Source organism: Octopus bimaculoides, chromosome 16, assembly GCF_001194135.2.
Source record: "Octopus bimaculoides isolate UCB-OBI-ISO-001 chromosome 16, ASM119413v2, whole genome shotgun sequence".
NCBI lineage: Eukaryota > Metazoa > Mollusca > Cephalopoda > Octopoda > Octopodidae > Octopus > Octopus bimaculoides.
Window position 1 is genome coordinate 34,987,462 of NC_068996.1, and position 17,165 is coordinate 35,004,626.

At 35.4% G+C, this 17,165-nt stretch overlaps 1 protein-coding gene across 4 annotated transcripts in view; it reads right to left on the bottom strand.

Annotated features, from left to right (window-relative positions):
• LOC106870681 (centrosomal protein of 290 kDa) overlaps positions 1 to 17,165 on the bottom strand; it is a 364,606-nt gene that overhangs the window by 4,332 nt on the left and 343,109 nt on the right. For 3 of the 4 annotated variants that reach the window (XM_052973702.1, XM_052973701.1, XM_014916833.2), the window contains 7 exons: positions 13,970 to 14,051; positions 9,802 to 9,960; positions 5,699 to 5,754; positions 5,247 to 5,352; positions 4,110 to 4,183; positions 2,131 to 2,229; positions 427 to 546 (listed from right to left, as the gene is read on the bottom strand). In XM_052973702.1, the coding sequence (XP_052829662.1) occupies positions 427 to 546; positions 2,131 to 2,229; positions 4,110 to 4,183; positions 5,247 to 5,352; positions 5,699 to 5,754; positions 9,802 to 9,960; positions 13,970 to 14,051 (696 nt within the window). The remainder of the gene's footprint in view (positions 1 to 426; positions 547 to 2,130; positions 2,230 to 4,109; positions 4,184 to 5,246; positions 5,353 to 5,698; positions 5,755 to 9,801; positions 9,961 to 13,969; positions 14,052 to 17,165) is intronic. The other variant, XM_052973700.1, reaches the window with a different exon arrangement.

Sequence of the window (17,165 nt, forward strand, 5' to 3'; positions counted from 1 at the left end):
ATATATATATATATATATATATATAGATAGATAGATAGATAGAGAGAGAGAGAGAGGGGGAAAAGAGAGTGAGACAAAATATATAGATATGCACAAGCACATATATATACATACATTTACATACACACACACACACATATATATCAATTAGTTGACATCAACATAATACATGTACTAGTTGATTAACAATATCATAATGTATATATATAGTAATAAAAATTATTACAGACAGATATTTCAGTAAAACATCTCTGAAATGTTGACTACATTGAAAAAGGAATTGAAACACTGAGGCAGTTTTCTCATTAAGGATACAGTCACAAAAGATTTTAATGTATATATTTTATAGTCTTTATTGTTATTGCTTTTTAAATTGCAAACTCTCATGATAAGTTAATGAATTTGTAAACACTAACAGACACCTACCTGAGTTCTCAAGTTACCATTTTCTTTATTAAGATTCTGAATCTCTGTGTTTTTCATATCAATAACAGCTTTTAAGCTATCAATTTCTTGGGGTAAGTGATTGTATACTTCAAGAGCATTCTGTTTCAATAAGAAATATAAAAGAAGTGAAATTTAGTTGGTGCACGAGACAGTGTACACATTAAGAGTGTACTATATAAATAAACAAATATATGAATGTGGCTGGGTTGAATACATTGACTTCTGTTTTTGAAAAGCTTTATGATAGTCGGTGATAGCTCATTGTTACATGAGCTATCATAATTACTTCAGCTCATAATTATAACTTGAAATGCACTAGGGGTTTACATCAAGCTAATTAACAGCATTGAGTTAGCAGAACTGTTACCAAGCTGGACAAAATGCTTAGTAAACTTCCTTCTGGTTCCTTACAGTTTTGAGACCAAATATCACTGAGCTTGACCCTCATCCTTTTGGAGGGTCAATAAAAATTAAGTACCAGTTCAGCACTGAGGTCGATGTAATCGATTTGCCCCTCCCCATCAAAACTTTTGGTACAGCACCAAAATTAGAAAGTAATTAACATTTTTCAAAGTTACAAAGGGCATCTTAAATGAGGTTTTTCACAAATGAAGGGAATAAGATGCTTTGTAGAAAATAAATTGAAATAAAGTTTTATTTTTTGTTTGGTGACCATTAAGCCCTCATCAATTTCTTCAAATATCATTTGAAGAGAAAGGTGAAGGTAGAGAGGGAGGTGCTGCCTTCTAATGTGTTTATCAAAAGGTGATCGACAGTGGCAAGACTGGTGAGACTGAATGGACCGACTGAGTAGGCTTTTCTAAGCAAGAGGAAAGAAACTGGAAGAGGGCACTTTCCAATGCCTTGTGGATGGCAGAGTAATCTGGGATTTTTGTGTGGGGTTTACCCAGGATTACCCTAAGTGGATTTCCCTGCTATTAAGGATTCTATTTATTTATTTCTCTAATTTCTATTATATATCCTCTGTTATATTCCTTAATGTGGTAGTATCTCCCTTTGAATGATGTAAACCCCACCTGTTTTTGTTTGTTTTTGTATTTGTTTTATTTTTGTGTGCTGTAACTCGTCCTTTGATATTGCCCTCCATGTCTTGGGCCCTTGTGGCCAATAAAAGAAATCATTATTTTTACTTTGTATCATGAAACAGTTTCCTTTAAATTAAAAAGAAAATTTTTGTTTTAGAAAACACATGAATGTTACAATTCTCAGTTGTCCTCCACTTAAAACATCTAGGTTGCATGCCTTATTTAGAAATGACTTATAAAAACCACTCAAGTGCTGAAGAATATATTATGGTTGGAAATGTATTATTTGTTCTGTTTCTTTAACCATTTAGCATTTAAAATAGCCATATCCTGCCGAAATATTATACTTGTTTTATGTTCAATTTGGCCAGATCCAGCCTCCCATGCTGAACCTATGTTATTCTTAAAAATAAACTATTACATCATCGAAATTTTGAAGCTACAAGATAATGCATGATTAATTCAAAATAATGTGAATAAATAAGTATCACATTTGACAGAATAATCTGAATGCTAAAGGGTTAAAGAAATTTACATTGAAATTTACTGAAGGATGAGTATATTATGTTTAAATGAAATGATTAATATATAAATATTGAATTTCAAACCAGTAATGAGAATATAAGGTGATGCATACATGAATCCTTACATCAACTTCTTTTTCTAGATTTTCTTCACATACGGCTGCTCGCTTTCTTAATTTATCACATTCTTCACATAAGGATTCAACTTTATTCTGTATAAATTGAAAGATGAAATTACAATTTCACATTAAAGTAATAGTAAAAATAATAATACAAATTGAATAAAACATTTTTAAGAGTACTGACAAAGCAGGACTAATTAATGACCACCTCCAACTTTCAGTTACACACATTTCCTAGGACTACAGTATCCAGTCAGACCCTTTTTAAGACAATAGGATGCGATTTGAAGGAGATTTGACTGCTATTTTTAGCTGGTTCAGTGACCACATAAAGCCTCTTCTGCTGGCTCCTGTTGATACCATAGTTTCTTTCACCTTATGTCAAACCTGATGAAACAGACTTAAGATTAAAGACATCAAAGCCACGACCAACCCATTTTCTTTATTCAGTCATGTTTTGTCTTGCAAGTACTTAGTGACCCTGTAAGTGCCACTTAAAAGTACCCAGTCCACATTGTAAAATGGTTGGCATTTGGAAGGGCATCCAGCTGTAAAATCCTTACCAAACCTGACCTTGCCTGTGCTTGTGCCACATAAAAAGCACTAAGTCCACGATGATGTGTGGATGGTGCTAGGAAGGGCAACCAGCTGTAAAAACGCTGCCAAAACAGTTGCAGAAGTCTGGTGCAGGCTTCTGCCTGGCTGGCTCCTGTCAAACTGTCCCATCCATGCCAGCATGGAAGATGGATGTTAAGCAATGAGTCACAGTCAATCTAGGATTGTTTTACCCAATGTATACCTCAGTGTTTTAAAACAGTGAGGTGAGATTTCCTTGCTATTTCTAATAGAGTGACTGACCTAGTAGAGTTTCTTTCATTAGCTTGCAAATTCTTAAAATTTGAACTTTATGTAAAGACAGTCAACATTTCAATAATTATGCTCCTACTACTTTCTCTCCTTGGAGATAACATGTCCCAACATCATCATCATCTAACCATTTTTTTTGTATCTTCTATAGTTACTGTAGTTTTAGAATTTGCTGACAACACAACAAAGATAAACATGCACGAAACGGTAAATCATTAATATTCAAATTACTTTGGTGATCTATCTGCATGTTGTTTTACTAGAATTTAAGATATTACCATTAATCAGGAAAAAAAAAAAGGTGTAACACTTATGATTATTTGAAACAATATATTTTTTTTCATACTCAGAATTGTCAGTCTGGAATATATCCTCATCAGTTGCTAGATGTTAGGAAACAGCATGCTTAAAAAATTCCATGTTTTTCAAAATTCATCAACACTACTCCTGCCCTACCTATGCACCCTTTCCTTTTTATGACTTTTACTGTTTACTTTTCTTTTTTGCGTGTCATTCTGTGTTTTGTGCATGTTCTTTTGGCTGTTATTGCTGTCTTTCTTTATTTGACTTACTGCTGCTTTCTGTCCCCTCTTTTACCTTGTCGTATGAAATTTTTTCCCTTCATAGTTTTAGCCTTGCCTCATGTATAAGTTATACTCCAGTTTTTTTCAGTTAAAATCAAGTATGAAATAGTGCAACACAAGTAAATATAGTATATTCAACACTTAATAATAATAACAACAACACTGCTTATTGTATACAGCGAGTTCCCATACCACAATTTAGCATTAAATCAGGGATATGACTTTGGTACAATTTGGAATTATATGATGAAAGTTATGTGCTCCTACTAAACAAAGAAAACAAAATGTTTTACATTTATAATTAATTGTCATCATAACTTCTTATGTTTTTCTTCAATGCTTTTCCTGTGAACCTAATTTCCAGTGCAAGAGCAACATGAGAAGCAAGGGAAGTAAATCCGCACACATATCCATCAACAACAGAAATTCATTTAACACTACCCTCAAAATTAGCAAAACATAATTAGTTCAACACAAATTACATACCAGTATTTACATATGATAGAAATTTTTATTTACCGATAATGACATTTTAATGGTTTCAAAAGTATTGGTAATCTCTGCAAGTTTGTCTCTATGTTGTTGGTGTAGTCCTGAGGGAAGAAAAGAGTAAACCATTCATATTACATGCATACATTCATATATGTTAAAGTGTACAGTATTATATATCCATTATAGCCCAATCTTACCAATCAGTTCTGCACTAGGGATTCAATGCAGTGTTAGATAACAGCCCAATTATGTAACCTTGTGCTCTTCAGAGATGGCAGTTATGGAATGAAATATGGTGACTGCTCTCTATCGTTGGAGGTGAAAAGAAACACACACACACACATACATATATAGTGAGGGTACCATGATCTAGAAGAGTGTTTGACTCATGACCATGAGGTTGAAGGTTCAAATCCCAAAATGAGTAGATGCCTTTGAAACAAGCACTTCATTTTATGTTCCAATCTAGTCAACTGTAAATGAATACCAACCAAGTTCTAGTATTTATTTTTGATGGAGTAGAACCTTCTCTCTCTCTCTCTCTTTCACCCTCCAGGAGTGGGAGAATTGAAAAGGTGTCTATGTATGCTCACAACTATATAGAAGCTGAAATGATCAATGAAACCAAATCACATTCACAATGTTTTTATACAACACACATATCATACCAGAACCTACAAAGGTATTTCATAAAAGAGTACAAATTTATTCTTTAATATATGGAAGCATTTTCTGAGAGACCAGAAAATTCCTTGGCTTGAATACGATGCTAAACCCAGCACTCCATCTCATAAGTTTTACATGTAAGCATATATGAAACACACACACACATGCATAGACACGTTTGGGTGCACAAAGAAAGAAAAATATTTTCACTTCATGTAATTAAGATAATTTGTTTGTTTGCAAAAGAAAGGTGAAGTTGGCATGAGCTGGATTTGAACCCAGAAAGCGAAGGGACATAACTAACTACCAAAAAGATAAATTGTCTAATGTTCTACTGAGTCTGTTATCCATCTATATACACTATGCATACTTCCTATTAGGAAATACTTTCTTTTAAATTCTAATTGTCATAAAGACTCCCATAAATCTTATAGCTGCATTTCATTAACACCACTACTACTGACTGAAAACATTAACATTTATCATCAAGCTACTTACGTTCCATCTGATCGTCATGCTTTCTTTGGAGAGTTCTAATTTCTTCCAAGTTACGCAATCGCAGAGAACTTAATTCCTGTTGATGTTCAGAGTCAATATCTTTATTCTGAAAGAAATCAGACCAAATTCAATATCAGGTTGACAAAAAATTCTTGAATAACTATTTCTTTTAAACACAAAGTAACTAGAGCTTGTTAAACACTACTACCACCATCATCATTGTTGTTTAAACATCTGCTTTTCCATGTTTGCACAGATGAAATGAAATTTACTGAAGCAGATTTCCTATGGCCAGAGACTTTTCATGTCATCAACCTTCACTTGTTTTTTAAGTAAGGTAATTTTTGTCCTGGATGTTTGAACATGAACAGTAAACACACACACACACACACACATGTATGTATAACCGCTTGCACACAAACATTTTAAAAGAAATTAAAGTCACACTATACCTTTTCTTCTACCTGCTGTTTATATTTTTCTTTATCATTTTGCCATTTCTCTGCCTCTGTAAAATTAGATTTTAAGAGATAATTAAAAACCAAACATATAATTAGTCCTCACTACAAAATACTTAGCATTCCTGTTTTAAAAATAATTTTGTGAATATTAAAAAAAGAGAAAAAAACCCTAAAAATGCTAACAAATAAAAGGTTTTGATATAGGACCGAACTAATGAGCCAATAATTACATAAACAATTTTTCTTTAGTGAAAAATATCTGAAATTATCAACTATCCATCAAGGTAGTGAGCCAGAAGAATCAGCAATATGTTCAACAAGATGCTTGGTGATATTCATTCCGGCCCACTGCATTCTGAATTCAATTCCCACCAAAGTCGACTTCATCTTTCACCGTTTTGGGATTGATAAAATAAATACCTGTCAGTTACTGGGGTTGATGTAATTGACTAGCCTCTCCCTAATTGCTGGCCTTGTTCCAAAATTTGAAACCCTTACTATCTATTTTTTGCCCACATAACTAAGCATTTCGGCAAAAGAGACCAATAGAATAAGTACTAGGCTTACAAAGAACAAAGCCAGGGGTTGATTTCTTTGACTAACAAAAGAAAAATAAATTCCTTTAAGACGATACTCCAACATGGCCACAGTAAGTAAAAGAAGTAAGTAAGTAAAAGAATAAAAGAAAACTGAACTGTGTTCTTTCCACCCTAACTAAAATTGATGAGTTCAATTCCTCTCTGAATTGAACTTACCAATTTTATACATATAAACACACACATCATCACTTAAATGCATTACATGCACAAGCTGGCCAGCCTTTATATGGCTTCCTATTTGTTAGAAATAGATATCAGATGACACTCAATTGTCTTAAAAAAAGAAACCAGGACATCATCATCATCATCGTTTAACATCTGCTTTCCATGCTAGCATGGGTTGGACGATTTGACTGAGGACTGGCAAGCCAGAAGGCTGCACCAGGATCCAATCTGATCTGGAAGAGTTTCTACAGCTGGATGCCCTTCCTAATGCCAACCACTCTGAGAGTGTAGTGGGTGCTTTTATGTGCCGCTGGCATGAAGGCCAGTCAGGTGGTACTGGCAATGCCCTCACTCAAAAGGTGTTTTTTTACGTGCCACCTGCACAGGAGCCAGTCCAGCGGCACTGACAATGACCTCGCTTGAATGATTTTCTAACGTGCCACCAGCACAAGTGTTAGAAGGCGACGCTGGTAACTATTACACTCAAATGGTGCACATAAGATAATATAGTCCTAGACATAGAATGTCATAATAAAAGATTGGAGAGTCACTGTTGGACCATATTTGATCTGAGATTTGCTGGCTCAGAACTGACCTAGCATTTAACAACACTCTTTACATGCTCTGTATTTTCAGTCACCCACCAACAGTATATCTTATCTCTACCAGGTTCAGTACCAAATATCTTGTTGAAGCTACTGGAACTATCAAATTACCCATCCCTAAGTTTATTCTCATATAATATGGAAAATGTTTCTTTTTTTAAAAATGATAAAGAGAATTTGATCAGCTGTTAGCTTTAAAGAAACTGTAGGTAAGTAAAGTTACCTTCTTGAATCAGGTTGACTTATAGGGGCTGGTTTCCTCATTTCTATGATGTATAAATTCCCCACCTGGACGGTATGCTGGTCCGTCGCAAGATTACACATTTTTGTCAGTTGAGTGAACTGGAGCAACATGAAATGAAGCGTTTTGCTCAAGAACACAACACATCATCCAGTCCAGGAATCGAAACCGCAATCTTACGATCATGAGATCAACACCCTAACCACTAATCCATGCATCTCCACTTTAAAGAAACTGTAGCTCCATCACGACTGCATCACAACATAGCTAGAGTTTTATATACCATTAATGACACTGCTGTTCACATCTACTCACAAGAACTAATTCTCAACATCGAACCCACCTGGTTGCAACAAGTTACTACAGCAAGGAGCAGCTCACAATTCAAATGGATGAATTCAAATCTTTAAGAGAAAGGATGAATTCAAAAGGATGAATTCAAATCTTTAAGAGAAAGGATTTAATAGTAAAAAAAACACAGAGAACCAATGCCTTCTGTAACTTATCCTACAGAAATGTGTGACAGGCACCTTTTATCTTTTTTTTTTGTTTTGTTGCTTTAGTCACTGGACTGTGACCATGCTAGGGCATCAGATTCAAGAGTTTTAATCGAACATTATTTAAAGTCAGGTACCAATTCTATTGGTCTCTTTTGCCAAACTGCTAGATTACAGGGATGTAAGCAAACTAACACCAGTCGTTCGTTTGTTTAACATCCACTTTCCATACTGGCATGGGTTGGATGGTTTGACTGAGGACTGGTAAGCCAGGAGGCTGCATCAGACTCCAATCGGATCAGGGAAGGTTACTACAGCTGGGGAGTGTAGTGGGTGCTTTTTATGTGCTACTGGCATGGGGGCCAGTCAGGTGGTATTGGCATTGATCATGCTCGAATGGTGCTTTTGATGTGCCACCGGCACAGGAGCCAGTCAGGCAGCACACAAAATTAGAAATATCACACAGCAGACCATAAGACTAGATACAGTATAAGAAGAGAATATATTTGGGAATGATATAGTGTGTGTTTTGGGGTGGGAGGATTTAATATACAGGGTCTTGCAGATAAATTGAGACCAATTTTAAGTAGTAGACTTAGTGGGTTTAACATCTCATTGTTTGACAAAACCTTGCTTGCTTGAAAATCTAATCCTCTTCTTCATTTTTCAGATAAAATAGCAAACTGATTTGACAACAGAAAGTTATGGAATAGAATTGTTCTGCCATTGTTGTTTTGGCACACACCAGGCACACTGCCAATAAAATTGTTGACAAAATTGTCAAAAGCAACAGTTTATCATGTGTATAAACAATTTAAAGAGGGAAAGATTGTGAGCTTTTTAAGCACAGTCATGTAGGTAGTGTAGGAGATTCTTTAAAATAAATAGATGACATATAAGCATGGTACATTCCTTGAAATAATAATGAATTTACAATTTCTAAATGAAAATATCCGCAAAAACAACTATATGAAGTTATTGGCTGGCATTGGACAATCTCTTCAAGGAGCACAACATGATGAAACTCAAGATATTCCCAATGCTTCTTGTGGTTATACATATGAAGTGGTATCAAAAAGTTTCCAGGCTAGTTTTGTAGCATGCCAACAGAAGGCAGTACATAGTTGTGTGTGCAGTGAGAACTAATAGTGAACTTCATGAAGCAATGTGCCAAGTGACATCACTGTGTTTACTTTGCAAGTTATAAAATTTGTGTTTTTGTGATCATGTGTATGCTGTAGTCTGTGATTTTTGTTATGGACAGGGAGTTGGAACAAAGAACCAACATCAAATTTTGTGTTAAACTCAAGAAGTCAACTACAGAGACACTGAGCATGCTTCAGCAAGCTTACAGTGATGAGATGAGGCACTGGATTTTTTTTACAATATTTCAAGCGGCATGGGTGTTTCAAAAGTGCAAGAACGTCTCAGGAAGACCTTCCATGAGTGTCACCCCAAGAAATGTAGAGAAAATCATCAGAGATTCATTGAAGGACATTCGGAAATAGCAACCAGATCTGTGGAGCATGAAGAATTGAATTCTTCACAATGACAATGCACCCTGTCACTGAGCTCTCCTCACTATTTGCCAGATTTAGCACCTGCAGACTTCCATCTCTTCCCCAAGATAAAAATGCAGCTCAAAGGTTATCATTTTAACACCATTGTCAAGATCCAGAAGGTCCTCGACTCTTTTATGGAAAATCGCAGAAGGTCCTCGACTCATTTACGGAAAACAACTTCCAGGCTAGATTCCAAAAGTGGCAGGAATACTGGAACTGGTGTATAGATGCACAAGGTAACCTTCTCAAAGGAGATGCTGTTAAAACTTAGGTAAAGTTTTTTTTTTTTATCAAACATAACTAGCCTGAGAACTTTTTGACACAAGTACAAAAACGTCAAGAATTTGGCACACCATAAACTAATCACTTCTGGTCATTCATACATTTCCAAAATGACTTTACAACAAACAAAAAAGTATATTTACGTCGTGATAGTTCTTGCATATGTTTCTCATTGAGTTTTTCTTTCAGTTCCATAAGAGTGGTATTATGAGTTGTAACCAAAAGTGATAAAGCTTTTTCATGGGCAGCATTGATGTCTTCTATTTCTTTGGTGAGGCTTTTCTGTTTATCATTTAAATTCTCTGAAATTTAAATAGTAGTTTGATAAAAAGAGAAATCATAAAAAAAAAAAAAAATGTCAGCAGAGCTAAAATTAAACATTGAAGAATTAGCAATGTGTCCAGATGAGAAAGAGAGAGAAGTAGGGTGTGAAGGGATAGAAGTAGGGTGGGTAAAGAGAAGAGAAGTGGGGGTAGAGGGGGAGAGAGAGAGAGAGGGGATTGTTAAAGGAACTCTGGTGGAGAGAGGTGTGAGGGAGAAAGAAACATGGAACCATAACTGATGGGTTGCTGCTAAGCACTATTTAAATCCCTGCCAATAACTCAACTGGAGAGTTGGTGGCAATGGGCATGCTTCATAACAAATATGGCAGCCTTTTGAAGTTTTACTTGAGGGTTGGATTCCATTGTATCTAGTGGCAGTTGTAATTGGGAATCATTTTCAAGCTGTATCCTCTGAAAACAGTGGTACTACACTAAGAATGGTACAATTGGAAACAGTAGAACAAGGCAATGTTGATTCCATGTTTAACTAATTGTTCTAAGAGAAAGTACCATTGATTCTGATGGTGAACCCTCAAATATTGCACCCCTGAGCAAACTCTATTCATTACCTCTCCACAGGGATGTAACTTGATCTTTGGAAAGATACTATAGTGCATTCTATCCCAAAGAAAAAAAAATCTCTCCGACTATCCTCTTATTGCACTAAAATTTTAACAATTCTCAGGTAATTGGTTGGCATAAGGCTAATGATTTTGGGGGATAGGGTAAGTCAACTACATCAACCCCAGTTACTCAACTGGTTTTTATCTTATAAACCCCTAAAGGATGAAAGGCAAAGTTGACCTTGGCAGAATTTGAACACGGAACATGAATATAGATGAAATGCTGCTAAGCTTTTCTCTTGGCATGCTAATGAATCTGCCAACTTGCCGTCTTGGAGACTGCCATTACCAGTTGATATCCTTCAGCATCTTGAATATTTTTCTCCCTTTAACGACCTGCTCTTCTTTGTTATCTGCTAATGTGTGCTTGTCTTGGAGGAATTAGATGAAAGCAATGTTGTCACTTTTGCCATCAGCCAAGCCTTGGCATGCAAATTTCAAATTGAAACTTTTGGCCTATAGGCTCTATGTGTTTCTCATCCTTCGGATTGACAGCTTCCTGTTAGATTTCACAATTGCCAGGTGTATTGATGGAGTTCTTTCTGCCCCTCATTCTGTTAACTTCACAATATCTCAGGACTTGGTTGCTCTCCTCTACTTCCTTCCTACTGTACAGCAATGACTTATTTTTTTGCCACCACCATATCCAACAATATTCATGCAGTTTATTCCTCTCTAACATACCATATCCACTTGCAATGTAGATACCGCATACCACACATACACTGATGTATGTGTCCTATGTGAAGAGAGATACAGATACATCAAGTGTGTGTGTGTGTGTAGAAGGGTTGTTGGGTACAGAGTTGTACAGAGTGGTTGGCAACAAGAAGCAGAGACCATTGTAGTAACCACACAATAAACAAAGAGAAAAAGTAGTGTGTGTGTGTAGCAACAGTGCTATCCCAGACATGGAAGCAGTAATCCTTGTAGAATGGTAATCCATTCTGTCCCAATTGTTTTCTGGTCTAACATTTAATTGTAGATATTTACTCTGATATCAAAGGACTTTCTATTGGTGTATTCTAACTTGTATTGCCCTTGTAGCTTGAGTTTAATCAATGCTATCATTTACTTGTTTCACTTATTAGAGTGTGGCTATGCTGGAGCTCTACCTTGAACAATTTTTAGTCAAATGAACCAACCCCAGTAATTTTTATTAAGCCTGGTACTTATTCTATCTGTCTCTTTTGCTGAACTGCTAAGTTACAGGGAATGTAAACACACCAAAGATAATATTCACTACCAATATCTGTCTTATGAAGAATTTTGATTTTTGAGGAGATAATTACTAATTCCTGTAACATGAATTATTTCAAAATATCAAGAAACCGTCAACAGAATTACTTGACTTCTAGAAATAGCAACCAGATGTTCCAAAAACACATCCAACCATCTTAAAAATGGAAGGACACACTGGATATTGTGATTCCTAGATGCACACTGCTTGAAAAACTGACTGGATAGTCATGTCTGGAATACCTTGTAGGTCTATTGAGACAGGGGCAAAACATCAATGGCTATTGCCACCAGTGGTGGAGGTAGTGTGAGTAGTCAGAGAATTGTGCTAGTTTGTATCATTTTGAAGAAAGATATTATTGCCAGTCACACAGCAACTATAAGAAAGTGAGTTTAGAGTGCCATGAGATAAAGTTTACAGTAGTGGGTTTCTATTCTATGTAAATATTTTTCTAATTTTTTTTCTTTTCTGATGCCAAAAGAATGGTTATCTGAGCTTCAGGAATACAATGGAATCATCATTGGTCAATGTATGATGTAAAGTAATTCATTTTCAAAATAAGCTGTGTAATGGGTCCAACATGTTGAAGGGGCACTGGGACCTGATCATCCAATGATGGCCATTAAGGTTTTAGTCAATACCAGTTGCTTAGAATTAACTTGTCTTTCTCTGATGATCTAAAACACAACCTAAGCAAAGGATCTCATCTATAAAGAGTGTTTAAAATTTCTTTCTTGGAACTTTTAAAGGAATGGGAGACAACTAGAAACCTACAACACTTCTTAATTTGGAGATGTTAGATTCCTCTCTGAAAAGATTACGGCAAATAAGATAAACATTGACAGAAAAGACAAGACAGGAATGATTTGGTTTATTCTGAGTAAGGAGATACATGATCAGATATTGGCACTAGGTAATATTATTGAATAGTTTCTAGGAGAGGAATAGACAAGTGCTCTGCATCCGTTATGCTGCAGCAGACTGGTGTACCATGAAACGATGCTAAGTGTGCTGCAATGTAATCCGAATATAATATTTTTCCCTATATTTTTAGTTATATTTTTAGTTCAGGTTTGCTGCCGAAAATTGAAAAGAATATAAGTGTACCACAAGTGAAAAAAAGGTTGCAGAGCACTGGAATAGACATTTGATAATGTTTCTTGTAGCTGCCTATGAATGTCTTCAGTCCTATGAGCTACTAAGTATTACAAGATCTTAACTTCTTTGAGCTACTAAATATTACAAAGACTTAACCCAAATAAAAGCTCTTGATAAAAAAAAAGACCTCCCCCAATCAAATACTCAATAAAAATGACTTCTTACAAAAAAAACAAAAAACAACTCAATATAAAATAACATCACTAAAAAAAAAAATTAATGTAATGCCCCACCTTAGAAAACCCTTGATAAATGATCACCTACAAAACTCCACCCTCAACAGACTCTACATGTAAATTGAACTAATTGCATGTTACAATTATAACGTGGCAGGCTCATTCTAGTAAAATGGTTTGTTTCAGATACTTTTCAATAACTTTCACCTAACATACCTGCAAAAAATTCTTGATATCAAGTGACAGGACAAAATTCCTAATACTATGGTGTTAAAGAGAGCTAATATGTCAAGCATGTATGTTTTCTTAAGTAAATTCCAACTTTAGTGGAGTGGATAGTGTACATGCCTGACTCCAGACTCTTCATAAAAAGAAATCCACTCTGGTTAACTAGTAGTTGGCTCTCAATCATGTGGTGGACTAAAAAAAAAAAAGATACATGCTCAAGTCAACCTTGAAAAAAGTGTAACTTGGAACACTCTACATGTAAACACCTTGCTCATGATCACTATACCAGAAATGATCAGAGAAACTAAAGAGAGGAGAGCAGCATGTAAAGCAAGAGACCCACTGGGTCCAGATTCTGCTATTACAAACCTCACAGTAACTATGGATTTTATGCCAATATTGGTGGTCTAAAAAACCACCTCGGGACACTCAAAGAGTAAAGCTGTTAAATTTGTTCATCTTCAGAGACAAAAGGATAACTGCCAGCAAAGCATGAAAGTCACCAAATCTATACACAAAGTGCTACTTTTGAATATGAGGACAATTAGAAAGAATCAACTTACCCAATTCTTTTTTGGTTTCAGTGAGTTCTTCTTTCATTAAACCAAACTTTTCTTTCAAGGAGAAATTTGTAAATGCATCAAGCTGAAGAAGAAATTTTAAAGAGTAAATATTTATCTTGTTTTACTATATATATACTAGATTATGCATATTATAATATGTCTTTCTATATAATGAGCTGATGTATAAGTATTATAAAGTATATTTGCAGTATCTGAAAGCCCAATTATTAACACATCATTTAACACAATACACTGTTACAAGGCAATAGATATTGGCAGAATACATTTACATGTATATAAAAAAAAATTGGGCTGAAACAATAGTACTTGGACTAGTAAAGAAGTAGAAATTTCACGGATGATTCATAATTTAACTATTCCCTACAACTGTTTCAATAGTTAGAGTTAAAAAAAAATGTCCTCATTTATTTGATTACATAGTTAATATACATAATCAATTAATTTAAATGTGATATAAGGAGAAAAAAATTGAAAGCCTATCAGTTAATTATGCATACTAATTTTGTAATTATATAAATGATATTTTATCCTATTGAAACAGCTGTAGAAAACAATCGTGGATTATCTGTGAAATTTCTGTTTTATCTTGTTTTGAGAATTCTCTCATTTCAGTCTGTCACTTGTGAAAAGTACATGCAATCAAAACAAACATGTCCATGTCTTTTACTCGGTTAAATTGCTTGTCTGAAATGCCACTGCCACGAACAACAACAACGAACACTAACTTGAAGATTGAAAAGAAATCCTTTATTTCTGTCAATATTACAAAACACATGCAAGAAGATTATGGATATAAAACCTGACAACATATTTTTCTGTCAAGAATTTATATTCAAATTTTGTTTATATATCAAGCATTATTTTAGGATTGAACCACTAGACAAATATCTATTGTACTATATAGATCTTATACAACCCAACTATATAGTCACATTCTAATACACAGCCATGATATATTACATAACCATGCTTTATCATATGACCATGTTTTATTATAAAATAGCCACTTTCTGTTATATAGTGATTTTCAATTATATAGCCACATTCTATTAGCCCAGCTTCCCTTTTATACAATCACATTCTATTATACAGACACATTCTTTTACAAACTCATCAATATTCGATTCAAACTTTGGCATAAGGCCAGCAGTTCTCAGGAGAGAAAATAAGCGGATTACATCGACTTCAGTGCTCAAATGGTACTTATTTTATTGAACCTGAGAAGATGAAAGGCAAAGTCAACCTCAGCGGAATTAGAACACAGAACATAAACACAGACAAAATGCTGCTAAACTCTTTGCCTGACATGCTAATGATTCTATCAGCTTGATGCCTTACATTGACACTAATACTGATTTCAAATTTTGGCACAAGACCAGAAATTATGGTGGAAGGCATAAGTCAATTATATCGAGTACTTACTCTAATCAATCCTGAAAGGATGAAAGGCAGAGTAGACCTGGTGAAGCTTGAACTCAGAATGTGAAGACAGACAAAATGCTGCTAAGCATTTCACCTGGCCTGCTAATATTAACTCCTATACATTAGATAGCATAGTCCTAGATACATTGTAACTTAATAAAATATGAAGTGATTAAACTTAGATCATATTTTTTTCTCGAAGTTCTGCTGGTTCAGAAGTACCTGGGAGTGGGGGTTTAAACAATGATGATCTAAATTCCATTTAAGGATGAAATTATTAATATAGAAGACACATTCAAACAAAAACTACTTTCAGTGTAATAATGATAGATATGTAGTGAGACTGAACCCAGAACAACATGATTGGGAAGCAAACTTGTTACCACACAGTCACACCTGTACCTATAATATAATAATCTTCCCTTGATGTATAGAAGTAATCCCCTAGATTTGGTGAACAGTAAGGTAGGACAGTGAACTATTTTAATTATCAGTTTGATTAATTAAAGTTGTGAAAAAAAAAAAAAAAACAGTTTTAAAGAAGTAGGAAAAAAAAGGCCAAAGTTTAGATATTTTGACTACACACAAAATTTAGATAAGATTTGCTAAGTAGAAAACTTGGACTATGACTAACTTCGTACTATCACCTGATTTATGTGAGTATTGTGTAAGTTTGTAGGGTACTTAGCTATAAAAAAAACCAAGCCAAAGCTGACATTGAAACTCAATGTAGCCCTGCAACTCAAAGGATCCTATCAAATCATCCAACCCATGCCAGCGTGGAAGACAGATGTTAAATAATGATGATGATGATATACAAATACACTCTAAATCCAGTCTGATGAACAGTTATGTAAATTTTGAGTAACTAGATGTGAGGTCCCAGCTGTCACACACATGAATTTATGTGTGTGTGTGTGTGTGTATGTGTATGCATATATATAAATATATATACATGTGTGTGTGTGTGTGTGTGTGTGTGTGTGTGTGTGTGTGTGTGTGTGTGTGTGTGTGTGTCAAAAAGTTCCTAGATTAGTTCTGTAGTATGCCAACAGATGGCAGCACACAGTTGCATGCACAGTGAGAGCTAGCAGTGACCTTCATGAGGCAATGTGCTGAATGATATTGCTGTGTTTACTTTGCAAGTAGTGAAATTTGTGTTTTTGTAATCCCGTGTATGCTGCAGTCTGCAATGTTTATCATGGACAGGAAGTTGGAACAAAAAGCCAATGTGAAATTTTGTGTTAAACTTGAGAAGTCTACTACAGAGACATTGAGCATGCTTCAGCAAAGTAAGAGTATGGTGATGAGGCAATGAGTTGTATGCAATGTTTTGAGTGGCACAGGTGCACAACAGAGCTGCAGCTCAACCAAAAGCATGTTCATTGTATTTTTCAACATCTGTGATATTGTGTATTGAGAATTCATCCCCCAGGGCTAGACCATCAGTCAAGAGTTCTACTGTGATGTTTTGAAGCGTTCGAAGGACATTCAGCAAAAGAGATCAGATCTGTGGAGCATGAATAATTAGATTCTTCATGCACCATTTTGGGTGTGGCCGTTGCCGTTGCCAGTGCCGCCTGGCTGGCCTTCGTGGGATTTTCGATCGAGATCGTTGCCAGTGCCCCTGAACTGGCTCTTGTGTGGGGCCGTCGTAGGATTTTCAAGCGAGATCGTTGCCAGTGCCCCTGGACTGGCTCATGTGCAGGTGACACATGAAATACACCATTTTGGGCGTGGCCGTTGCCAGTGC